The sequence below is a fragment of the Haemorhous mexicanus genome, chromosome 2, assembly GCF_027477595.1.
Source record: "Haemorhous mexicanus isolate bHaeMex1 chromosome 2, bHaeMex1.pri, whole genome shotgun sequence".
In the NCBI taxonomy this organism is placed as follows: Eukaryota; Metazoa; Chordata; class Aves; order Passeriformes; family Fringillidae; genus Haemorhous; species Haemorhous mexicanus.
In genome coordinates this window covers 118,863,316-118,889,136 of record NC_082342.1, presented here as the reverse complement: position 1 = coordinate 118,889,136, position 25,821 = coordinate 118,863,316, and the positions used below count along the sequence as shown (strand labels likewise).

At 43.2% G+C, this 25,821-nt stretch overlaps 1 protein-coding gene across 4 annotated transcripts in view; it reads left to right on the top strand.

Annotated features, from left to right (window-relative positions):
* The window catches only part of IGSF5 (immunoglobulin superfamily member 5), a 30,059-nt gene extending 5,000 nt beyond the window's left edge, over positions 1-25,059 (top strand). The window contains exons 3-9 of one of the 4 annotated variants that reach the window (XM_059840110.1): positions 3,316-3,636; positions 4,782-5,090; positions 9,215-9,343; positions 9,801-9,825; positions 14,270-14,376; positions 15,570-15,646; positions 24,231-25,059. In XM_059840110.1, coding sequence (XP_059696093.1) covers positions 3,316-3,636; positions 4,782-5,090; positions 9,215-9,343; positions 9,801-9,825; positions 14,270-14,376; positions 15,570-15,646; positions 24,231-24,233 — 971 coding nt within the window. In that variant the 3' untranslated portion in view covers positions 24,234-25,059. Of the gene's footprint in view, positions 1-3,315; positions 3,637-4,781; positions 5,091-9,214; positions 9,344-9,800; positions 9,826-14,269; positions 14,377-15,569; positions 15,647-23,753; positions 23,962-24,034 lie in introns of those variants that run through there. The other 3 variants (XM_059840109.1, XM_059840108.1, XM_059840111.1) reach the window with 3 other exon arrangements.
* Positions 25,060-25,821: the final 762 nt, after the last annotated feature.

Sequence of the window (25,821 nt, the reverse complement as noted above, 5' to 3'; positions counted from 1 at the left end):
AAGGAAGAGGAGGTAGCCACGTCTCAATGCCCTTGTTGTTGACCACTCCATGGAAAAGTGGTCCTTTGGGGTTTATTCAAGTGTGGAAAAAAACATTGTTGATGAAAGGCAAGGGTGGCTCTGTGGCAAATGAGGTTCCCTCAGTGCAGCCATCACCCTGCCCAAGATGCATTTTCATTTCTTCACAACCTGCAGTGGTGTGGCAGTGAATTTGTGTGGCAGAGGGGGGAAAGCACCAGCTCACAAAGGAGCTGTGTGTGTTGCTGGGAGGCACCGAGCACCTAGGACACCATAAACACTTCATTTAAGCAAATTTTCACCCCTGCTGACTGCTCTGTAAACATTTAGTGACGGGCCTCAGAGAAGGTGTCCTCACTCAGCTCTGTTTTACAAAAGCCCAGGGGTGATCAGGGAGCCAGCCCAGCATTTCCCTGGCCTTTGCCTGGGTGGGATGTCTCCCTGCTGGTGTGGGGGGAAGCAGATGTTAAAGCAGCTGTTAAGAGCTGAACATGTAATTCCTGTAAAGTGCAATGAAAATCTAGCCCTTAATTTGTTTAAAAGCAACCATCTGCAAGGTATTTGTGAAGCAGGATGCAAATGAAAGCAGCAGTAACATTTTTCTCCCCAGTGCATGAGGCAAGGTCCAGCAAAGGCAGTCCCAGCACTGGCTGGAGGCATTGGGAGCTGGGTTTAGATCCCATTTGTGCCATGAATGTCCTCTGTGACCTCACACAGGTGACTTTGTCAGTGTTTGTGCACGGGCTGGACAATGGAACATGCTGTTGGTTCAGGACTCCATGTGCAGAACAAACAACAAAAGCAAGAAGATAAAGAGGCAAAGGAGAAATCACCAAAAGCATTCAGGCCACAGGAGGAGAAAGCTGATCAAACTCCCTTCTTGGCTGTGCTGGGGCTGGGAGCTAAATGGGAGAGGTTATGTCCCATTCCTCAGCCCTTCTGCCTCCCAAAGGATCCCGAGCAGGGCTCAGGGACCTTTCCCCATGGGGCAGCAATCAGGGAAAGACCATTTATTGCTCCAGCAGACATGGCTGGTGGAAGAAGATGTAGATCCTACCTTACCTATGAACTGATAAAAAATAATTATCATAGATAAATTTTTAACTCATACCTACCTGCCTATACTGCCTTGAAGAAAGCAAAAGCAACATAGCCAATTATTTTTAGAGCCAATGATCACTGATTATTCCTGTTTAGGGGTAAATTTCAAAGATTAATTAATAGCAAGCATTGTCCTGAAAGTTCAACCATTTATTCAGAGCCCTGGCAGACCACAGCTCCTTGAAAAGCAGAGTGTTTGCACAGGCATAGAAATAAATTCCAAGTGCACAGAGAACAGTTTACATTAAGAGGGGCAGAGTGGGTAAGTTTTAATTTGAACAGAAATATGATTTACTTAATCTTATCTGGCTTTATTAATTATCAGAGTAGGCAAAGTTTGCTTTTCATTTAATGTTTTGTTGCTCACACACAGATATACTCAGCAGACTGAGGTGCATGGCAGAGGCAACATAACCCAGGAAGGTGGAAAATTTTTGTGAAGGTTTTTGTAAACATGGCAGAACTCAGAGTCAGCCACACACAGAACCAGGGAGAGCGAGGTTTGCACAATCCTGCAAAACAAAAAAGTCTGAAAATGCTTGCAGCAGGTGGGAGGAAAGAGAGGAGCTGTTTATATTAAAGAACAAGTCCTGGCACCAGCCTGGTTGGATGCACAGTGGTTAAATGTGGGCTGGGTGTGCTGTTTGTGAGGGTCCCCAGGACGAGGTGAGAGAAGAGAATTTGACTCCATGTTCTCAGATGGCTATTCTGTTCTATTCTGTTCTATTCTATTCTATTCTACTCTATTCTTATATTTGCTATTCTAAAACTATACTACAGAAAGAGAAAGTATACATCAGAAGGCTTAACAAGAATGAGTACTAAAAACTCGTGACTGACTCCTCAGAGTCTGACACAGCTGATGGTGATTGGTCATTAATTAAAAACAATTCACATGTTTGGATAAACAATCTCCAGACCACATTCCAGAGCAGCAAAACATGGAGAAGCTGAGGGTTCTCATTGTCCCAGGAGAAGAAATCCTGGCAAAGAGATTTTTCAGAAAATATCATGGTGACAGCTGGGGACTGCAAAAGGCTTTGGGCAATGGAGCAGTGAGGTTCCAGACCCCAGTCCTGGGAGCAGCTCACTGAGGCACTGGTTGCAATGTCCTCACTGGGACTGGGCTCTGGTTCCATAGGTACAATCACCAAACACCCCTGTTGTGTGGAAAATACAGTGTGTCCTCCTCACATCAGCTGCTGACTGAAACAAAATTTTTTTTTCAATAATTTATAGCTAATCCATTAATGAATCAATTACCTAAAAAACCCCACTTGGTGTGAACAAAACCCTTAAAAATTCTTTCATTGCCCTGAATACTCTTAGCAAGGGAGTGAGACCATTTCAGGCTTCCTTTCTCCTGGAACATAATTGAACACTTATTCTCAGGCCAAATTTGCTGGCATGGGGTTTTAATTAGGCTGCCATGGGCTGCAGGTTCTAATTGCTGTCATCATGCAGAGCTCAGCTGGAAGCATTGGGGCACCACAGCAGTCCTGGTGCTCCCTCAGCAGGATTGTTCCCTGGAGAGGCAGATCCTCCTGGCAGGAGGGAAATGTCCATGCTTGGACTCCAAATATTCCTGTGCAATTGGTGGAGGTGGCAATGGGAGGCCCTAGGTCTATGAGGAGGAAGGGAAAACAAAATGACTTTGTTAGGGGCTTTCAGCTCTGAAAAATATTTGCCAGAATTCACACTGCCTTTCAAGGAGTTAGTTAGAACGAATGATTTATGCACACCTTGGATACCAGAAAGCCTGAGGAAGGCTTTAGAAGAAATACATCACAATGTGTGTGATGAATGATTGAGGAATGGGGGAAAGAGCACTGAAGGATAAATGATGGGGCTGCAAAAAATCATTGGCAATCCAAGATATGGAGAAGGGACTGGTTACACACTCCTTTAATTATTTAAAGTAGGCAAATCATGTATTTTCCTTAAAAGTGAGATTTTTTTCTGTCAGCAAAATGGTAGTCAGTGAATTACTGAAGAGAAACAGGTGACTTTGGAGTGGGAGAAGGAGAAACAAAATAATTAAAGGCATTTTTAAAGAAAACCACTCAATCTAAGCAGGATCTGAAAGAATAGATTGCACACCTCCCTCTCTGAACTGGTTAAGATGTTTGATGCTATCCAACCACCTCTGCTGCTGTTGTATATGTATTTATGAACTCATTTTTGGTTCCCTCACAGGTCTGGGCTTTTGTTACTCCATCACAAAAGGCCCTGAGAACGCCACAGTGCTGGCTGGCTCAGAGGCCAGGTTCAACTGCACGGTGTCTGCAGGATGGAAAGTCCTCATCTGGCTCTTCAAGGGCAGTCCTGTGCTCACTGTCCTCAGCTCCCAGGGCTCTGTGGAGACCACAGAACGCTTCACCTCCAGGAACTACAGCATTGGGGATGAGTTCACCTCGGAGCTGATCATCCACAACACCCAGCTGAGTGACTCTGGCAGGATTGAGTGCAGCATCCAGCAACCCAGCCAGAACAACTTTGCCTTTCTCTCTGTTCAAGGTGTGTATGGCTGATGCCTTGGGAAGGCTGACCTAGAACAGAGCTAAAGAATAAAGCAGGGATTGATTCCAAGGATCTCCTCCATGGACCCACCTGGGGCAGCACCAGAGCCCAGCCAGGGCTGCCCCCAAGATGACCCAAAATGGCCCCAAAATGCACGGCCGGGCACGGGGTCTCTCCCTGGGATCAGCTCTGCTCCATTTGCACCTTGCAGTTCATTGTCCCAGCCCAGCTTTAGCCCAGGCACTCCCACCCTGCTTGTTTTTCTCTCTCCAGCCCACAGGGTTTGTGCTCCTGGGCTGAGATTTGGCTCATTTGTCCTTGGTGCCCAGCTGGAGCAGGAATTGTTTTGTCTCCCTGCTCTGTGCACAGAGCTCACCATCCCATAATGAGAAGCCCAGACCCACAGACTAAAGCAGCACAGAACCTGAAAAACATAAAAGCTAAAACTTGAGGCATCATAGCCACCAGAAAAAAAGCTGTTTTATTGTGCTGCACTTAAGGGAATCCTCTGAGGAATTGCTCAGGTTATCCCTGGGAAGGAGCATGTGCTCTCATTCACCATCCTTTGCCTCCTGCCCATCTCACCCTAATTTTACTGATTGGGTTTTAGAGTCTCATGCAGAGTGCCAACAGCAGAGGTTTTAACTGCCCCTGTTTTTTTCCTGCTCCATCTCTTATTCCTTCTCAGCCTGCAGCCAGGAAAGCAGGATCTCACCACCAGGCACTCTCCATTTGTCAAGGAGGGGCTTGGTGCAGGGATGATCTCATCACCTACCTGTAAACCTCTTCTTATATGACCTGAGCATATTTAAAACTCAGAGAGAAACCCTGTTATTTCACTGTGTTGTCCTCCAGCTCTATATGTGTCAAGGTGTCCAAAAAGTGCAATTTCCTGCTTTTTATTGGAGAGCTACTGAAAGTTGAGACTTGTGCTTTAACATATTGGGTAATGGGCCCGTGTAGTTGAAATATCTGCATGTTTCCATCATGCATGTGGTATATCTGTATTAATAATTGTTTTCCACTTCATATCTCAAGGTGTAGCTATTTCTGGGTAGTGAGATAAGATTTAAAAACTACCAGCAGGAAAGCAATGCAGCGAAACGTTCTGAAGGAACAAAACCATCTTTTCCCTCCCACAGTTAATGGATCTTTACTCATCAAAAATAGCACCTTAACAGTAAAAGACAACCAAACAATTGAGATTGTTTGTGAAGCCTTAGGATGGGCTCCAGCTCCAGACATTGCCTGGATGACAAATGACTCTTTGGTTGATAAATCAAGCTATGTTACCCAGCAAAGCCCAGGATCTCATGGCCTCCACAATGCCCTGAGCACCTTAACTCTGACTCCGAGGGACACGGAGGTTTTGACTTGTTTAGCTGACATAGAAGCACTCCCCAGCCCTCAGAATGCAAGTGTAACTCTTATTTTTGACAACTCTGCCACGGGTAAGTGAATGTTTGTTGTGCTTTTCCCGTCCTGTACCGCCTGTGCTCAGGGCTGTGCATTTTGTTCTGGTTGGTTTCGCTTTAGAAAGTTCTTTATTTGCCAATGAAATCCTCTGGGGTGTGGGATTCAGAGCCTGGAGTCACAGCATGATGCACAGGTGGGGTTAAATGTACTTTTACCAGTCTAATGAACCGTGAAGCCCAAGGCAGGACTGAGCAGGACAAAGCCTCTGACAAATATCTGCTTCTGACTCCTGTGGATTCACTGCTAGGAAAACCAGACTTTGCTCCTTGACCAAGAAAACACCCAAGGAATTTAGATCTTAAATATCCTTGATCAGAGCATGCCTGCCATATTAACTTAATTTCTTACAAAGCCAAACCCTGATGTGAAATTGTTCTCTGTAATATCCAATACCAGTTTTACCCCTGATTTGAGAAAAAACCCCTCCCAGTTTCTGCACACAACCCAGAATAAATTCTGTCCTAACATATCTGGAATTTTTGGGCAGTGCATTAGGTTGCTTTTTACTGGCTTTTACTTAAAGAAATTCAAATTCTGCTTTAATCCAAGCCTGGAGGTCATGCAAATCTCTCCAGAGCAGTTAGCAAGGCCTTTGATAACTCTAAATATTTTTGGTAAGGTTGTAGTCATGCTGACAGCTTCTCATGATGAACAGATTCTTCTTCTGCAAGGGGTGAACGAGGCACACACAAAACATCCTTACAGGGTATCAGTGAGGGTTTTGGTACAGACATTTTGACACATAAACAACTGAGAAGATTGAGTAGCTGTGTCCTTTGTTTTCTGTATGAATCATTATTAGCAGGCCTTTTTCAGAAGTGCTTGCTTGGTAATGCAGTTGGAGAAGGTCATTTTACCATCCCTAACATGGCCTTTTGTAGTCACATTGATCTTAATTACTGACTAAGCAAAATAGGACTATCCTGAGGAAATTAATAAATTCCCCTGCCCACTCATTTCTGATGTTTCCATAGCTACTCCCTGCAAATCAGAAGAGGAGAAAAACAGATGTCATGAAGCACTATTAGTGTATAATTAGTGATTGTGTAGGACCATCATTCATTTCTCTTTGGAAATACCATTGTGCAGCAGCAGCAGGCACTCAAAATTTGACAGGGTAGGAGAATCTGAAGTCTTTAAATGATCAGGATGAAATAAAAGCATGGGATTTGTGACACAGGAAGGTATATAATGTATATATCACACTCAAAATCTAAGAGCTTGTCCCAGTTTTCATACACAGGCTTAGCCTTAGCTGGCTCTTGGGAAAGAACACAACCAGCTTCAAACATGCAAGAAATCCTTCCCAAAACTACTGAAAGATCCATTTTCTCCTTCACTTAAAAGCTGGGGGAATCAAATTTTTCCATGTTCCTCTCAAGCAATACAAGAACCACAGGAAAATCTGAGCCCTGTCCAGCCACCAGCCCCTGGTGAGGGAACATCCCACCTTCCTGCACCTCTGGCTCAGTCTCTCCATGCAAAGTGAGGCATTTTCATGTCATTCCCTCTTCCTACAGGGGTGTTTGGCTGAGCCTGAAATTTGGGAACTCCTACAGAGTTATGCCAGGAGATGCATTCACCGAGCTGTTACTTGGAATGGGATCCATGGGGGAGTTCCTTAGCTGGGTCCAAGCTGTCTTTGGTTTTGGTGTGGAATTCCTGCAGGCTTTTTGACCTGCAGAAGTTGAGGGCAGAGAGTCTCCCATGAGCCTGGGTGTCCTTTGCTTTTGAACTCAACCAGAAATCTCCAAAGTGTCCAAGGAGCCATGTGCAGGTTTTTCCAGTCTCTCATTCCTCACTGGTCAGCACCTGCCTGGGAAAAATCCCCTCTTCTGCAGACACTTTGTCAAAATCGATGTTTGGACAACTTAGGGAGGAGCCAGAGGTTGGGATGGAAGCTGAGGATGGGCCCTGTGGAATGAGGAATTGGCTCTGTCCACACTAAACCCTTCATGGAACTTGGTTTGGATTTCCTAATGGACTCAAAGGGATTGAACTCCTTCACCCCTTTGTGCTCCTCCCTTGCAGCCCTGCTTGTGTGTTCACCTGGCAGCTCCTCATTCACACCCAGCTCCAGTTTCTTTCTGCATCCTCCAAAACTGCAGAGACACAAAAATGCTGAAGCTCTGGGAGTGTTTGTGTGATACCCTGTCCTTCTGGCTTCAGCTCCATAAATCTCTTGGCACATAACCTGACCCTGGCAGGGAGTGAAACACCTTGGTGTGGCAGCCAGCCTGCAGGAATGGGCTGGTGCAGGTGTGTTTAGCTCCTCCCTTCTCACTAGGGTTAAGCTTTCCCCTCTAGCTAAATAGATGTCGTTCATCCTTTAGTCATCTTGAAATCCCTGTGGCATCTCTATGGAACAAAATGTACTAAAATGTAGATATCTGTTGCAGTACTTCTAGATAAAAATACTATGAACAAGTTTATCATCAATTGATGGCAGCCTACAGGATTTACTGCTAATTTGCAGCAGTAAATCCTGTAATTTTTTTTTTTTTCCAGTAAAACTGAGTGCTTGCTTTTTTTCCTAATAGAAGAAATTCCAAACATGCTGGTTGAGCATTAGGATTAAAGAAGACTGGAATAAATTGCTTAATGATAGTGACCTGAACTTTGAAGAATGCAGGTTCCTGGCAGAGGTTCCAGCTTTGCAGGAGGTTTTGGTAGTGTATCTTTTGAGTCTGAAACCTCCAAACTCCAAACAAGCACCCAGGAAAATTTGTAGATAGAAAGGATTTAGTTTATTCCCTGCCACAGGTAAACCTGGTTCCCACATCAGGGGAATTGCCCTGACCTTGAGCAGCTCCCAGTCCCCCTCATTGCTGTGGTGCCTTTTCCATGGGCTGTCAGCCAAGTGTGGCCATGGAGTTGTTAATTGGGACCTCAAATGAGGAAAAGACAATCATAAACCATGGGACAGAACTGTGCCAAATCTCCTTGTATTTCACACCTGTAATTTGGACTGGAAGATTGTTTCTAAACAGCTGCCAAAGTGTTTTGGGGCTGCTTTCCAAAGGGAAACCAAATTTGTGATGCTTCTGGAATATGTGGTCAAACCAAGGGGCAGGATGATGTGACAAGCAGAATTGGCATCTTCCTTGTACGTCCAGCTGCCAGAGAAATACTCCCCAGCCCTGCAGGGAACTGTCCAAGGCCAAGGCTTGAATCAACCTGGGATGGTGGAAGGTGTCCCTGTCCATGGCAGGGGGTGGAACTGAGTGATCTTTGAGGTCCCTTCCAACCCAAACCATTCCATGATTCTATAATTCTAAATGCAAGATATTTTTAAAATTCTGTGCACATGGGAGCTCTGTTTGGTCATAGCAACTGATTTCAGCAAGACATTAAATTATCTTTAAATCCCCTCATTTAACCCTGTAGATTACAGCAAAGATGAAGGAGTCAGTGAGCATGCTGTAGAGAAGATGGGTCAGTAGCTGTGTCTTCTTCACTGGTTTTGCTCTTTGGGGCTCTTTAAGTGGGAACAGGAGTCCCACCAAGCACATCCCAAAATCAAACGCTTGTTGATATCACTGAGAGAAATCCCAAGATGGAATTGATTAGAAAATCATTTTTCCAGGCTAGAGATCACCAACTGTACTAATCACCTACAAGTGTTGCTGTGGTTTGTGGGGAGAAATGGACATTTTTTTCAAAGCAGTTTAGTTTAAATTAATTGTAATCCAAAATACCTATTTTCTCTCCACTGGCAAGAGCAGCCAGGCAAGACACTCAATATTTGCAGTATGGACACCTAAATTGAATCTTAACACCTTTCCCCAAATGTCTCCAAAGGACTCTGGGATGCCCAGCATAATTATAAAATACAGTTAAGTTTGATGGTTGCAACTCTGTGCTTTTCAGAAGAGAAGTAGCAGTGGGAGAAGCTACAACTGCAATAAAGGATTTGAATTCAGGAATATTTTAAATTCTTGGGTGCCATCCATAAACACAGAGTCTGTCATTTGGAAAACACAGCCTCCCTGTTAAATATTCACCAGACCCTTAATAGCATCTCCCAGAAAAGGCAAACATGCTGAAAAGGGTGTTTTGAGGCTCTGATAATCCAATGTTTCTCCATTTAATTTAACAGAAAATTATTACAGTGAAGACAACAGGAGCACGTGGGTTATCGTGCTTGCAGTTGTGCTTTCATTTCTTGGCATTGTTCTCCTGGTCGTTATTGTTGTGGTTGCTGTGCGCTGCTGCCTGAAGAGGAGAGGTGAGTGAACCCTCACAGCTGGTCTAAACATTAAAAAGTGGCTTTGATTAGACATAAATCTGCTTCTGTCAGCTCTGTAAGCAGAAGACTGAGCAGGCAGATCCTGCTCTTAACCAAGACCTGTTTAAGATCCTCCTTAATTTCACCATCATGTTTCTCTCATGAATTTATTCCAGTCAGTGTCAGTCCTTCACATTAACTCCCAGGGGGTGGTGTTTTTGGGGAGTTTTGACTTTTAAAGACATTTAAGGTTCAGCCCCAGCATATTTTTAGTGCTGTGTGCCTAATTCCAGTTTCCATGTAAGATCATCTACAGGGCTGCCCAATTTTGCAAACAGGGTGGAGAGATGCTCCTATGGTAGCTGGAACTCAGGGCATGCTCTTAGAACTTACAGAAGTTTTAAATTTGATTTTCCTGCATTTTAAACACCTTTTTTTTTTTTTTTCCCATTTTTAGCATCTACTTATCAAAATGAAATAAGGTAAGTCAGATAATGGAAAATTTTTGTGGTGTTTGCTGGACTCTTTGAGGCTGCTGCAGGGTGGCAAGAGGGACGTGCCATTGTCCTTGTCCTGGCACCATCATCCCAGAACTCTTGGTGCTGCCAGGCTGTGTGAGCTTCTGGGAATGACTTAGGGATGGGGGACAGCATCCAGGGATGGGCACTGACCTTAGGGCTGGGGGACAGCATCCAGGGATGGGCACTGACCTTAGGGATGGGGGACAGCATCCAGGGAAGGGCACTGACCTAGGGATAAGGGACAGCATCCAGGGATGGGGACTGACCTTAGGGATGGGGGACAGCATCCAGGGATGGGCACTGACCTTAGGGATGGGGGACAGCATCCAGGGATAGGGACTGACTTAGGGATAAGGGACAGCATCCAGGGATGGGCACTGACCTTAGGGATGGGGGACAGCATCCAGGCAAGGGCACTGATTTAGGGATAAGGGACAGCATCCAAGGAAGGGCACTGATCTAGGGATGAAAGGCCAGCCCCAGGCTCGCAGCAGGCTGTGACCTCCCATCCCACCACGCTGAAAACGCCACGGAAACCCCGAAGCGCTGATGCGGCGCAGAGCGGGCAAGCCCAGCTCTGTTAGAGCGGAAAGGCAAAGCGAATCTCTCGGAGCCCGCTGTGTCCCCAGGTGTCCCGGGAAGGCAGGGGAGGGAGGATGGCAGGACAGGACCCGAGCCTGGCGGGCGATTGCCGCCGCCGCCACAGGATGTCACTGCCACACCGGCAGCGCGCCTGGCGCCGGGAGCGGGCGAGCCCCGGAGCGCGGCAGGAAAATTCCACCGGACAAACGGGTAAAAAAAAGTTCAGAGGGCAGGTTTCGATGGGATATTAAGAAGAAGAAATTAGATATTATATATGAATACATATAATATATTATATATATTATATATATTATGTATATTATATATATTATATATATTATATCTATAATATATAATATAGAGGAAAGGTTTGGATTAGATATTATGAAGAAGAAATTAAATATGATAAATGAATATATTATATATTATTATATACAAATAATATATAATATCTATAATATTATATATATTATATATTATTTTTATATGAATAAAATATATATAATATGGTAAATATAGGGTGGGTTTGGATTAATATTAAGAGGAAGAAATTAAATATTATATATGTATATATAATTATATATTATAATATATATTTTATAATTATTATACATAATATATTTTATAAAATATATTTTATATAATATATTTTATAATTTATATTTTATATAATACATAATATATATTATATAATATATAAAATATAATATATTGTATATAATATATAATATATAATATACAATATACAATATACAATATACAATATATAATATGTAATATATAATATGTAATATTTAATATAATTACATGATATGTTACATATTAAGAAATTCTTGACTGGGAGGCGCTGGTACAGGTTGTCCAGGGATGATGTGATTCTCCATCCCTGGGGGTGTTCCTTGGAGCAGCCTGTGATAGTGGAAGGTGGCCATGCCCACAGAACGGGCTTGGAGTGAGATGATCTTTAAGGTTTCTTCCAACCCCAGATATTCTATAATAAAAAAAAAATATAATATATAATAATATTACATAGTAATATAGGTGATAATAATATTATATAGTTATATAAGAGATAATAATTTTAAAAATGCTAAAAAATTAATTAAGCTGTCCTGTGGATTTTTAATTAAAAAATTAATAAAGCTGTTTGGCACAAGATGATCTTTAAGGTTTCTTCCAAGCCAAGCTATTCCATAATAAAAAATTAATATAATCTATAATAATATTATATAATTATATAATATATAATAATAAGAAAATGCTAAAAAAAATCAATAAAGCTGCCCCATGGATGGGTGTCAGCACACCATCCAGTGATTTTCAGATGTGTTTCAGTACCAGGCTGTTCTGTTATTGCACTGAGATGGAAAACTTTAGAAATCAATAACTGGTGGCTCTCAGCACTAAGATCCTTTTAATCAGCACCAGTGACAGCCGTGGCAGTGGGGTTATTAATATTATTATTTATATTTAGGCAGCATTGTGAATTCATTCTCTGCCTACGCTTGTGGGGTTTTAAGTCCCCGTCCCTTAATGAGTTTGCAGGATGTTCCACCCCGCTGCCTGGCACGTCAGTAATTCCCAGTTTCATTAGCAGCCTCTTGTGGGCAAAGTTTGTGCAGGTCTGTTGACAGATTTCCATTTGTAAAGCACTTTATTGATGGGAAACAAAATAAGGAAATTAGACACCCTCTGTTCTCTCCCAAGGAAATGATGCTTATTATGCCGTGCCATACATGTAAACTTCCATGTGATTTCTTACTTTGTGGGGCTAAATTCATCATTTTGCCAAGTGCAGCTATATCAATAGGGCAGGACCAACTCAGCAGGGATTGCTTGGATTCTGACTTGGTTCAGAACCCCAGAAACTTCCACGAGGATCAGCCCTACAAAGGCCAAACCAGCTGAACGTGCAGGGAGGGACCTGCCCAGCAGTGGGGTCTGAGTCCTTCCCAGACCCTGCCTTGCTCTTGTGGGTCTGCAGTGCTCCTCTCAGACAGCCTGAACAGGTCCAGAATAAGGCATAACTTTCCTTTCCCTCTATGTTTTTGCATCTGGTCTGGCAGAAACAATTCCACCCTCATGGCACAAGTGTGTTTTTAGCTCTCAGTACTACAAAGTTACTATTTCTCCATTAAAGATGAGTTGTCTCACTGTGTTCACAAACCTTGCTTATACTTTCAAGTTAAAATAACTGGGATGAGTTCAGGCTCTGAGGCTCAGTTTGGACTTGGAGATTCAGTGTTGATTTCAAGGTTTGAAAAACAATGACCCTGAAATCACAGGATAGATCATTAACAATCACAGATTTTGGAGGCTCAGTGTTTTTTTCCTTGGAGAGTAAAAAGAATGATGCTTGTCCAGATTTTGGAAGCTGCTGTGGTAGTGAAGAAGTAGTGAGACCAAACATACACTGGTTTATTTCTCACCTTCATTTTTAACTTGGCTGGCTATCTTCCTATACCTCCCACACACCTTTTCTTTTTTTAATTTTTTTATGTTTTTGTAGCTGTTTTTTATTTGGCTACTCCCCTGAGTTTGTTGGGATCTAAGGCTCAGATAAAAGAGACAGCAAAGTGTCATGTAACATGTGGGGGTGGTAGCCCTAAACAATTGCTTTTGTCTTCTAGCAACCATGGCAGGGCTCTTAGTGGTGTCCAACCTGTTTATCTCCTAAAAAAGCCCCATAGCTGAGAGCTGACTCACCAGATTTCTGTGTGCATTAGTGACACCCCTCTGAAGCTCTGGGGGCCTGCAAAGTGATTCCTACTGAATAGAAAAGAAGTAGAATTACAGAATCATGGAACCATTGAGGTTGGAAAAGACCTGCAAGGCCACCAAGTCCAACTTGTGCCTGATGCCCACCTTGTCCCCAGCCCAGAGCACTCAGTGCCACCTCCAGGGGACACCTGCAGGGATGAGCACTGCAGAGCTCCCTGGGCAGCCCCTGCCAAGGCCTGAGCACCCTTTCCATGGGCAAATTCCTGCTGCTGGCCAAGCTGAGCCTGCCCTGGCCCAGCCTTAGGCCATTCCCTCTGCTCCTGTCCCTTTTCCCTGGCAGCAGAGCCCGACCCTCACTATAATTTTTGTGCAAGGACACGCAGCATTTTCCACAAACATCATTGGCTTAGATCACCCACCAAAAATCCCTGGTTTTCCATGGTGGATTTGTGTTTGCCACACCTCAAATCTAGGCAGAAGTGGACCTGGGAGTGTCCTGGAGACGGGTCCAATGTAGCAACAGGTCAATAGTAGCATTTCTTCTGGCATCAGAACTTTGGGTGAAAAAGCACCATTCTCTCCTTGTGCAGCTGTGAGGGCACCATTCTGCAAATTCAGAGATGTGTTACTTTAACCAAGGAATGTCTCTCACGGGTAAAGCAAATTTCAGAGTGAAAGATTAACTTCAGGGTGTACAGATGAGTCCTTGACTGTGGGGATGTGAGAGGACATGCTTTGGGTTTGCAGCTGGGCACCAACATGATCAGCTGTCATAAGTGACCTGGCTGGTGTTCCATTGTTGGGCAGCTAAATATCCTGCAGATCAGAATCAGAGATCAAAATTAATTTTCTGCAAATCCTATGATCTGGCACAGTGTCCACACTTTTGGAATTTTGCCTTATTATCATGGTTTTGACATTGCAGCTGATGGAAACTTTCCAAACAGAATTCCATGGGCAATACTTCCATGCTAATTGCCTGGAATATGTTTTACACCTGTTTTTTGGGATGTGAGACATTTACTTTTTTCTCTCTAGTCTGCTACCCAAGAGTTCTCCCACCATGAAGAACTTCCAATGACACCTTTTTGTTGTTTTCTAGAAAAGTTTCAGCTGAGAAGAAAAAAGGTGATTTGGAAGACAGGCAGAGTGGCAGTGAAAATCTGGGATACATTCCAGAGGAATTGTGGAACACAGAGCAAAGCCCAGGTGAGTGTAAACTGGTGAATCACAGATTGTCAAATTGCTTCTCAACATGGGCCTTTTGGACAACAGGTCTAGCAATTAAAATTATGAGGTTTCACAATATTTAGTGAAGGACTTGTGGTTTTCCTGGACCTCTCCAGAACATTTTTGATGTCTTAGAGGAAAATCCTCCAAAAATATTGTGGAAACACCCAAGTTCTGTGCAATTGAATTTAGATTTCGCCCTGGGTTTGTTTTTTTAAATGCCTTTGTTCTTCCAATTGTCTTCTGGGGCCAGATGTGGGAGGACTGGATTTTCATACAAGCAGCAATTTAGGCAATATTTTGCAGTTGGCCTGTGAAAACAAAAGAAAATCCACCACTGCCAACACACACACAAAAAAAGAAAATTAAAAAAAAAAAAGGAAAGAAAGAGAAAAGAAGAAGGAAAGAATAAAGGCAGTTAGTGAACTATTATTTTACTGATAAATAAGTTAGCATTATAAATTCTTGTCCTTAAGCACAAAGACTCTTCAAAAACAAATGTAAATCTCCACCAAATTGTTACCCACCACTTGCATTTTTAGCCACATTATTCTCAAAACATTTAATCAAACACTTAATGGCATAAAATTATTGTGCAGAGTACAATCCAGGCACACATCCTTTCCTCTCTGACAAATAAGTGGTGAAGAAATAAGTACAGGGGAAAGATTTTGAGAGTATGCAATATTATAAAATGCAGCAGTTATAAAAAGTAAAAGGAGAATTAAGTGGATCTGGACAGACTGAGTCCACAGAGTCCTAGACTGGCTTTTTTCTTATTTGTTGGTGTTCTGGGTTGGCCTTGGCTGGTCCTTCTCCACTGACCTGTGTGTCTCCAGGGCTGTTTCCTTCACACTTTCTCTCTCCTCTTTCCCAGGTCCTGCTGTGCTGGGTTTTTTTTACCTTTTCTTAAATAAGCTATGGCAGAGGTGCCACCAATGTGACAGCTCAGGCAGGACCGACCTGGAACTGCCTCTGTCTGACACTGGGGGCAGCTCCTGGTGTCACCTCACAGAACTCACCCCTGCAGACTACCTCAGTACAAAATTCTGGCCATGTTAGCCCAAAAAATCAGCCTTGGTTTTACTCACAATATTAAATCCTATTTAGCCATTGTGGTTCCTGCCATGATGGACACTGAGTAACATTAACCTTTTATATTCTTGTTGCAGGACTTTCCTCTCTTCCCCCAATGTTTTCCAAGTTTGCTGGCCCTGATGACAATTTGCACATCAGTTCTGTACCAAAGGTAATGCTGATTTCTTGAATATCTTGACCTTTCTTTTTGCTTCTTCACAGAGTGTGCATTGTGCTAGAGCCAAACATAGATTTTGGGGAGGTAGACAATTAGAGGTCAATTACAGCTGTAATTGGGTAAGTGGAATGTCCCTTCAGCATTCTTGAGGGCATTTTCCTTCAGACTTGAAGGAGATGTGGATCTAAGATGGAGGCACTGTGAAGGTGAGGTTTGGGGTTCCTTTGCAAACAAAACCCAGTGTAGAGAGATTAAATAAATGTGCATTTTCTGTGGATCATTTCTTGACTGTATTTCCCAATACTCTAGAAATTGCTTCAATCAGGAACTTTACATTGATCTTGAAGCCTTAGGTATGTCAGCAGTAAGAGCTGGGAGGGAAAGCAAACACCCAACACCCAGTGCCCCCAGAGCTTTGCCCCTTTTCCGTGTGGATAAAATGTGAAAAGAGGAGCTCAGTGTTTGCTTTTCCACTGGTTCCATTCTCAGTGGCCTCATTCTGAAGGCTGGTGCTGCTCTCTCTTACCTTCCAGCACAAGAGCAACGTGAACCTTAATTTATGCCATATTTTTATAAAATCCATTTAGCACCTCCGGGATGGTTTTTGCCAATATTCCCTTGAGAAAGTGGCAGTGATGTGGTGCTGAGTTCACTCCTCAACACAGTGATAGCTCATTTATTTCTGAAGAGCTGCTTCAACATGTACAATGCAGAAATCTGTCTTGGGGAATGACACTGCACATAAATCATAGCAGAGTGTGTCAACTTCTCTTGGCACACAATGAAATTTAGGAAGCACTCAATCAACAATTAAAACAATGATCACATAATACCAGCACAAAATAACAGCAATGACACTGATGCATTTGTGCCTGGTAGTTATGATGGTTGACATGAATTACTTGTCAAACAAAATACTTTTAAAGGAAAGCTGAAAAGTCTGCACAAAACAGTGGAGGCATCAGTGTGGATCTATAACCCCAAGCAACACTTTCAGACAGTTTGGAATGCTTGTGAACAGGATTATGGCTTCTATCAGCTCCTGCATTCACAAATGGGGCCACCACAATATACTGAGAAGCCCTGTTCAAACTGACAAATAATTTATCTTCACCAAGTCATTTTTAGATTGCTAAGTATTCCTCTAACACATGGAAAACAGTTATAAATAACTTTCACCTCTCAATTCTCTCTTGGTGCTTTTCAAGCACGTGTGTGCAGCTGTTGATGCAGGTAGAAGCCACTGTGACAGAGGTTTTGTATTGTCCAGGGAGAACTGGTTTGAAAATGATAAATATTTCAATTTTATGCTGTGTTCCTGTGATGGATTCAAAGTTTTCCTGGCTACTTGAACTCCTAGGCCACCTAACCCAGGACTTCATGTGGAGGCTGCACCTTTCCTGTCTCAGTTTCAGTCAGGACAGTGAACATAAGCTGGGCTTCCATGCACATGGCCCATGGTGTCTGCTCTGACAGCCAGGAGAGGTTGTGCTGAGCACCCTGGACACATTTCAGGGCAGGATATTGACTCCAAGAGGTGTCTGGATGTGGCACCTGGGGACATGGTTTAGGGGTGATGATGGTGATGATGGGCCTGGATGATCTGAAGGTCAACCTTGATGACTCTGGGATTTGGTGGTTCTGGGATCCATTTGGGCATTTCCCAGTGCCTGGGTGCTCATTGATGGTTCATGGGCATTGAGGCATTTAGTGACATCTGAAAGGCATCAGATTTGGGTGTTCTCAGGCAGCTCCATCCACTGTGAGAACAATAATGTTGTGAGTGGGGACCATCAGGAGACTGGGTTCACTGTCTTGACTGAAACTGAGACAGGAAAGGTGCAGCCTCCACATGAAGTCCTGGGTTAGGTGGCCTAGGAGTTCAAGTAGCCAGAGAATCTTTGAATCCATCACAGGAACACAGCATAAAATTGAAATATTTATCATTTTCAAACCAGTTCTCCCTGGACAATACAAAACCTCTGTCACAGTGGCTTCTACCTGCATCAAGAGCTGCACACACATGCTTGAAAAGCACCAAGAGAAAATCGAGAGGTGAAAGTTATTTATAACTGTTTTCCATGTGTTAGAGGAATACTTAGCAATCTAAAAATGACTTGGTGAAGATAAACTATTTGTCAGTTTGAACAGGGCTTCTCAGCAAATTGTGATGGCCCCATTTGAGTATGCAGGAGCTGATAGAGGGCTGCTGAAGGTTTACCTTAACTTGTGGATTTGCAGTCCATGATTTAACATTATCACAACAAATGCAAACAGAGTAAAACATTTCCCAGACAAAGTGTTTTCCTTTTACATTCATAACCTTCCCTGATAACTGCAAAATACAGGTTTTCTCACAAAAGGTGTTCCTGGATATATTCCAATAAAGTTCAATCACCACTGATGCCAATATATTGCCTAATAACCATTGTAGTGCTCTTTCATTTTATTTCTTGTCAAGTAGGTGAAATCAGATGTTCACTCATTTAGCTGTTTGCTGGCTAGTGCTGAATCAAACAAATTGTTCAGAAACCACCTGCCTTCCTGCCATCTTCCAAGCACAGAAAGTTGGGATTCTCAGTTGGCTTTCCCTGCCTGAGTACTGGAAACATTCCCAAAGACTTTTCATCTTTATTCTCCAGGGCCTTTTAGGGAGAAGTAGGGGGTAAAAAACCCAAAAAACAACAGGAGGAAGAAAAGTTATCCTGAGGATTTTTTCCATAGTGAAGGAGGTCAGGAAAGAGTAGACTCCAATAAATTACTTCTCTCTCCCTGGGTAATCAGGAAAAATGAGCAAAAGTCCTTGCAGTGCTTCTTTAGAGGTCAAGAAGATGGAAGGAAAAGCCAAGGCCTCCCTGAGGAGCAGGAAGTCCATCTACTGATGGAAAAATTGCAGATTGAAGATGTAAAACCTTATCTATTCCCGTGTCTCTGAGAGAAATGGCTTCAAATTTGATCCCTTTTGTTCCAGATGTAAAAAAGTTACAATATTAAACAATTTAGGAGATTGAAGGAGACTTCATATCACAGGTTTTGCTTCCTCAGGATTTGTTACCAATAGACCCAGCTGGGTACCAACCTGAAACCCCTGGTGTGTATCATACAGGGTGACAACAAAAAACCACTGAGCTCAGCTTTTAGCCATTCAAACTCTTTGAATCAGAAACTAATGCAAAATGTCCACAGAAGATAAATGCTGCCCAGTAATTGCACTGATCAATTCACAACCTGAACAAAAGGTTTGGCAAAGAACAAGGGAGGAAAATCAAAGGTGTGTGAGACGTTTAAAAAATGATGAGTAACGAAGCAAATTATTGAGCTGAGGGAAAAATGACCAGGCACTGGAAGAGGAGGCCAGAAGCATCAGTCAGAGGTGCTGGAAGGTCTTCATTGTGATGATATTAACTGAGAAAAGGTCAAACTGAGAGCAGAGGTGCAGGCTTCTGTTTAATTGCAAATGTAGTTCCTGTCAGGGATGGGTGAGTGTGATCCTTGCTCCCAGCACCGGGGCTGAGCTGCCAGATAAATGGGTTTTAGGGACCAACATCCCACTCAGGGAACAGTTCCTCATTCCCTGCCTCACAGTGCTCCTTCCAAAACCCAAGAGCAGTGAGGGGGATCCCCTGCCTGGGATTTTGCAGATTTTGGGGCGGCGCCACCTCCAAGGAACTCTGTTTTCCAAGTTCCCACAGAAGGAGCTCTGAGGACTGAGCAACTTGCAGGATTGGACAATCTCCTAGGTGAGCTTCATAATGAGCTCATTTAACATGCCATAAAGGTCTCTGTGATAAATCAGGAGCCCATTCCATGAGGGAGTGAATGCTCATTTCCAATGGGCTGGACTCATCCCTGCTGTGACTCCAGCACAGCTCCAGGAATCTTCCACAGCCTCACTCCTCCTTCCCAGTCCAGAGTGAGTCATGGCTCCCTTAATGGGGAAGGATCTATTTTTCTTCTTAACTACTCCAAATGACACTCTATAAACTGGAAATATTATTTAGCTGTGCTTGTGGTTTTATCCTGAGAAGGAAATGAATGATGAATTGCAGCTCCATTTATTGCCCCATATAGAACTGCTCTGACTCTGAGGGTTGTTGGAAAGAAAAATTAAGCTATCAAAATTGAATTAAAAGGTCAATAAATAGAAAAATAAATCGATGAAAGCAAACAATTTTATCCCTGCTGATGAAATGGGCTGCAGATATGTCATGTTATGATATCCATTGGTTGGTATATCTTGATTAAGAGAGCAATAAATATTGATGATACAGATAAAGAAATGGCAGGGGCAGATAACAGTTTTTTCTCCCAAATGTCTGTGGGAGAAGGGGAGGAGTTAAGGCATATGGGTGGGATTAACCCATGAAGAAACAAGGGGGAATTTCCAGGCTGTATTGGTGGGCAGGGAAATGTGCTGTGTCCAAAAAGTTGACAGGATGGAACTGGTTTATTACTTGAAATAAGAGTATATCTGAATGATTTTGTGGTTATCCACAATTTATGGGGGTGGGTGTTTTCCTGTAAAAGAAGTGAATTTGGAATCAAAATTGAAAACTAAGGGCAGGGGGAGAAATAACCGTCAGAACCAGAAATCTGTGGCTTTGCCCCCCTGATTCTTTGTTCTGTTTTTGTCAGCCCAGTGTGTGATGCATGCAGACACATTTGGGAGCACTCCTACCACATTAATGTCAGCACTTTGCTCTCCTGCAGTTGGACTCGGATATTTCTTGGCTGGCTAATAGCAAGCTTGAGTTTATCACACACTTCCACAGCATCAGTGTCTGGGGAGCTGCCATCCCTCACCTCAGTGCTGAGATCAGAGTCCTGTTCCACAGGGCCAGGTGTGTGCTCATCGTTCCCATGGCATCACACAGGGTGCAGAACTGACTGAAACATGCTTGTAAGAGCAGAAATCCTTCTTTCATTGACTGAAGATCAGTATTCAAAGCACCATGGAAGGATTCACCCCTGAAACCAGCTGATACACACTCTGTTTACCTTCTGATTCATCCATGTGTTGCTAGCTCCCTTTTTGTCTGGCTGAAGAGCTGGAGGAGATGAAAAGATCTGTGCTGCATCTGTTTGCCCAACCAAACCAACAAACTATGAAGCTTTTCCCAGTATTATAATCCTTTTTATAGTAATTCTTGTGAAAAGGCACCCAAGGCAGATGATAAATCAACAGGGAGGCTTTGAAGCATGTGACTGTCAGATATCCATGGTTAACTGGATGCCAAGCTGGCAGTACAAAGAGATTTAAAACTATGTAAAAGAAATGCTGATGTTAGCACATCCTTCCTGATGCGGGGACCACCTCAGGAACTCACTCCCATGATGATGTGCTGTGCAGCAAGCCACTGGGGATGGGCTTTTTTCCCCTTCAATCTGTGGGGTGTAATGAGTTATGAAGCCCTTTTTCCTCAGACTAGGACTGGCAGGACTAGTAAAGCACTGAATTAATCTAAAGAGCAAACAACTTTGAAATCAAAACCAAGCAGGGGCTGCTTGGTTTTGATTTCAAAACCAAGGACCACAACAACCACTTTCCATTTATACTCTGACCAGCTCCAGCAGGTCAGAGTATAAATGGAAAGTGGTTGTTGTGGTCCTGCTCCTTGCATTATTATTTGTGAAGTGTTGTATGAGATCTTCCACTGCATTCAGAAAATGAGTTTTAGGTCAGTGACCAGCAGCCAGCATTTCAGTGAGGTGCAACTTCAGGAAGGCTCTGCTGCTTCAGAGAAAGCTTCCCAGAAAAAGGGCCAGCACACAGCATGAGCTAATTGAAATTCATGAAATTATTCATTAATTGGTACCAGAGCACAGTTAGCATGAAGCAGAAGTAGCTCTAAAGCAAATAACTCTGAGAGATGCAGCAGGGCAAGGGTGAGCCCTCATGGACATCAGCCCCACTCTGGGAGCAAACCCTGCTCAGGTCCTGCTTTGGTGGTGGTGAGAAGTGCCATGACAGCCAGGGCTGGATGGCTCATTCCTGAAGATGGGATTTTTAGAGAAAAATAGGCCTGGTGGGGTGATCCTTTCCCCAGTGCTCTCTTGGGGCTGCCTGGATTCAGCTGCTGCTCATCCTCTGGCTCCCTGCTGTTCAGGATCATCTACAAACCTAAATCAGAGAATCTCAGAGTGGTTTGGGTTGGAAGGGATCTAAAAAATCATCCAATTCCACCCCTGCCATGGCAGGGACACCTCCCACTGCCCCAGGCTGCTCCCAGCCCCAATGTCCAACCTGGCCTTGGGCACTGCCAGGGATCCAGGGGCAGCCCCAGCTGCTCTGGGAATTCCATCCCAGCCCCTGACCACCCTGCCAGGGAACAATTCCTCATTGCCAAGATCCCACCCAGCCCTGCCCTCTGGCACTGGGAGCCATTCCCTGGGTGCTGTCCCTGCATCCCCTGGGAATTGTCTCTGCAGCTTTCCTGGGGCTCCTCCAGGCCCTGCAAGGCCACCCTGAGCTCAGCCCAAAGCTTCTCCTGTGCAGGTGAGCAATGCCAGCTGTGCCAGCCTTTCCTCCCAGCAGAGCTGCTCCAGCCCTCTGCTCATCCTGGAGCCTCCTCTGGGCTCTCTGCAGCAGCTCCAGCTCCTCCCTGGGCTGGGCCAGGGCTGGGGCAGCTCTGCAGGTGGGAAATCACCTGTGGGGGCACAGGGACACAATCCCCCTCCCTAAATTTCCTGTAGCATTTCCCCCAAACTTCCCCCAAAACTGTCTCTTTTCACAGCACTGCTGGGTGAACTTTCTGATTTATGTCTTTTTTCCTTTAGCAAATCTGGTGCAACAGAATATTTTTCTTTAGCAAGTTCTGGGAAATATTCTCACCTCAGTATCTTGCTAAACATGGGATACAAAGCATGACCTGTTTCAGGGAGTTTTAGAGACAGGATGTTCTTGGGCCCCCTCTGAAACTTTCTGGTTACTCACTATGCTACTGGTTCTGTATCCTTTATTCTCACAGACCACAATATGTGGGAATAGTTCCCCTCCACAAACATAAAACTTGCATTTTTTTCAGATTTTTTTCTCCCCATTCTATTTGAAAATTTGTTATTTTGCTGGGAGAGGTAGTAGAGAGCTTCTCTGCTCAACACCACTGAGGTCTTTGGGCAAGAAATTAAGTGCAGCAGAGGGATCTTGGAAAAGGTCCTTGAACAGAGCCAGGCAATGCTGTTACTTCCCAAAGTACCTCTCCTCTCTGCAAAAATAAACAGTAAAGGAGGGTAAATTTAGAAAACAGCAGCATGTTCCAGCAACAAGAAGGGATGGGAGGGTGGAGAAAGAGAGTTGTGTTTAAAACAGAAGGCAGCTGTCTTGTGAAATGCTCCTAGGATAGTTAAATTTATCCCACAGTGGTGCTGGGGCTCATTAAATACCAGAGTTGTGTTGTCCACATTTGTTATCTAACATTTGCCTCCATCTGTTATTCAATAATGTATATGTACCAAATGCATTATTGAAGATGTTTAATACTGGAAGAATTCCAGAGCAATACAGACTGTACATGATTAATGCTCCAGAAACAAACCTCAGGAAAATTGGTCAATAGGTAGAGAGCCAAGTCTGCCTTGATAAAACATTTCACTGAGAAAAACAGTGAAATTTCCATTAATTTCCAAGGACTTGAGACCAGGTGAGGAATTACAGGGAGGAGGTGTTGCTTCTACATTTAAAAATCCACAGTTTTTGTTATTCAGAGGCATTTGAGAGCAAATTTTTCCTTGTCTTTTCCTATGCAATGATATTTTGTAAAAGCACAGAAATAATTAGGACTGGAGATGCACCTGCACTTGTTTCAGATGAGGAGAAGCTTTCCAGAGCTGCTGAGCACCTGCCCTGCTCTGATCCCACCAGGGGCAGTGTGAGAACAGGCTGCAGTCAGTGGTAGTGGAATCCTGGCAGTCTTGGGAAGTTTAAAAAAAGCCTGGCTTGGATAAACACTGAGACACTGAGAGTGATCTTGCAGCCACCTGAAAGGCTGCTGCGCTGTGATTTCTAATGCATTTGGAAAGCAAATATTCAGGTTTTTTTACAGTTTAACAAGTTCCTTTAAGAGAACCAGAGGAGAAACACCCAACATCTCCTTTTGCTTAGGAGCACACAGACTGCAGAGGCCACAAGAAGTTCTCAGGCAGCGTGAGACCAGATCATGAATTCCCAGGACTGCCAGCAGCGTGGTGCATGCCAAGCTTTTGTTTCGCTCTGCTCCTCGTGCTCTCCTTTGTGTTTGGATTTTGAGTGGGTTGCTGGTGATGGATTTCGTTTTGCTGTCATGCTCTGGGGTGAGGGGTTGGCAGGTAACCTCCTGAGACCCCTTGTGGGACTGCTTTTCTGGGATTTCTCTCAGTTCTCTCACTGGTTTTGCTCTCCCCTAGGTGCGGCCTCAAAGGCGTCCTGATTATCCCATCAGCCCAAAGAAAATCAGGAATGTGACACTCGTGTAGGATGTGCTTCTCCAAGAAGTTGCTTTTTTACATGTTTGGATGCCTTCATGCAATGCAGAAAAGTTAAAACCAGTTCTCTCAGTTTAACTTATAAGTTATTATTCTTTTTTTTTTCCCCCTCATGCAGTGAAATAAAATTGGAAACTTTATAACACAGCACGTGATATCACAGTAAAGTAAGGACATCAATGATATAAATAGACTGCCCTAATTTCCAAGACAATGAGTTTGATGGGACTGTGGAAGAAGAATCCATGTTTTGGGTCCCCAAGAAATCAGCAAAACTGTCAGATAGGAATGTTATGTTATAGCAAGGTCAAGGACTGGAAATGCAAGATATTTATTATTTCAGAAAAACTGGTTAATGGTAATAATGGTTAATACAATATCTGTGCTTTTAAACACATTTTATGTACAGCTGATCATCTTGAGCTTTCAGATCAACAACATTTTTCCATTCCTATTCTGTACTAAAATCAAGGGAAGTTTTCATGGGGGCTGCTTCAAAATTTCTAACAGAACTATCTTTGGATCAGAAATGACATTTCTCCATTTCAATACATTATTTTATGAGACGTATTTGCCTTAAAATTCCATTTCAAAACAAAACCCAATCACCCATGTGCCAAAAAAGTCCTTTAAAAAAAAAATTGAAATTCAAATGTCTTCAGCTGAAAAATGTAGATTTGAAACTCTTGACTTTGAAGAGTTGTTGCTTGAATGTTTTATGTCTCTGTTCTACTTATGGGCTGGGTTGTGTCACAGCAATGGTGGCTTCTGGAATTCAGATTGAACACTGTTTTTTCCTCAGGGACACAGTTGATAATGACCATGGGAAATGCACTTTAACAAAGCAACTTCTCAGCAGAGCAGATCCAGCACATGGACCATATCTAAAACTGATGAAATGTTCTGTCTGAAATTTTCTATTTCATAATAAAAAAGTTCAAGCTTAATATTTTATTTTTTTTTCTTTTACAAAAAGGCAAACTTCTTCCAGAAAAACAAGATATTTTCAGTGTACTCTTCTTTCTTCCCACTCAAAGAACTCTGAATTATTCAGTGTGTCTCACGTTAATCTTTGGTACAAATGTGCTCTTGAAAGAAGCCCTTGCTTCAAATCCCTTCCACTGACACTCTGTGTAACAAAACTGAGGAATTTGAAACCTGAAGTCAGGAAGGAGAAGTTGTTTTACACATTTAGCATTTGGTATCTCCTTAACTCGTGCCAGATTTTGTGTGCTGGTGGCATTTTCAGCCAGTCTGTCAGAACAAGTGCAGGGACTGCCATGTGCTGTTTGTACACAAAGCTGTTTCAAATTCTGACCATCTACTGCCTTTCTATCTTGTTTGCCTAAGGAGGAGCTTTGAAATTAATTTTATAATGTTACACAGGCAAAAATATTAGCAGTTTACATTGTGGCATATTAGAATTCTGCTTGAAAATATTCTTATTTTGAATGAAACACTCGTGTTGAAAAACATCTACCTTATTCTGATACAAGTATTCCTATTGCTGACATGTTACCACTGTAGCTGAAAGCAATCTAAACACAGCCAAAAATCCACTTTATTAGAGGAATGTCCACTGCATGAGAGAGGAAAGCCCAGGGTAACACCAGCCTGGGACTTGAGGGGGTAAAAACCACGGAGCTTTGCCTTTCTGTTCATGTGCATTGTTAACAAACCTTCCTGGTTGTCAGAAAAGTGAAAATAAT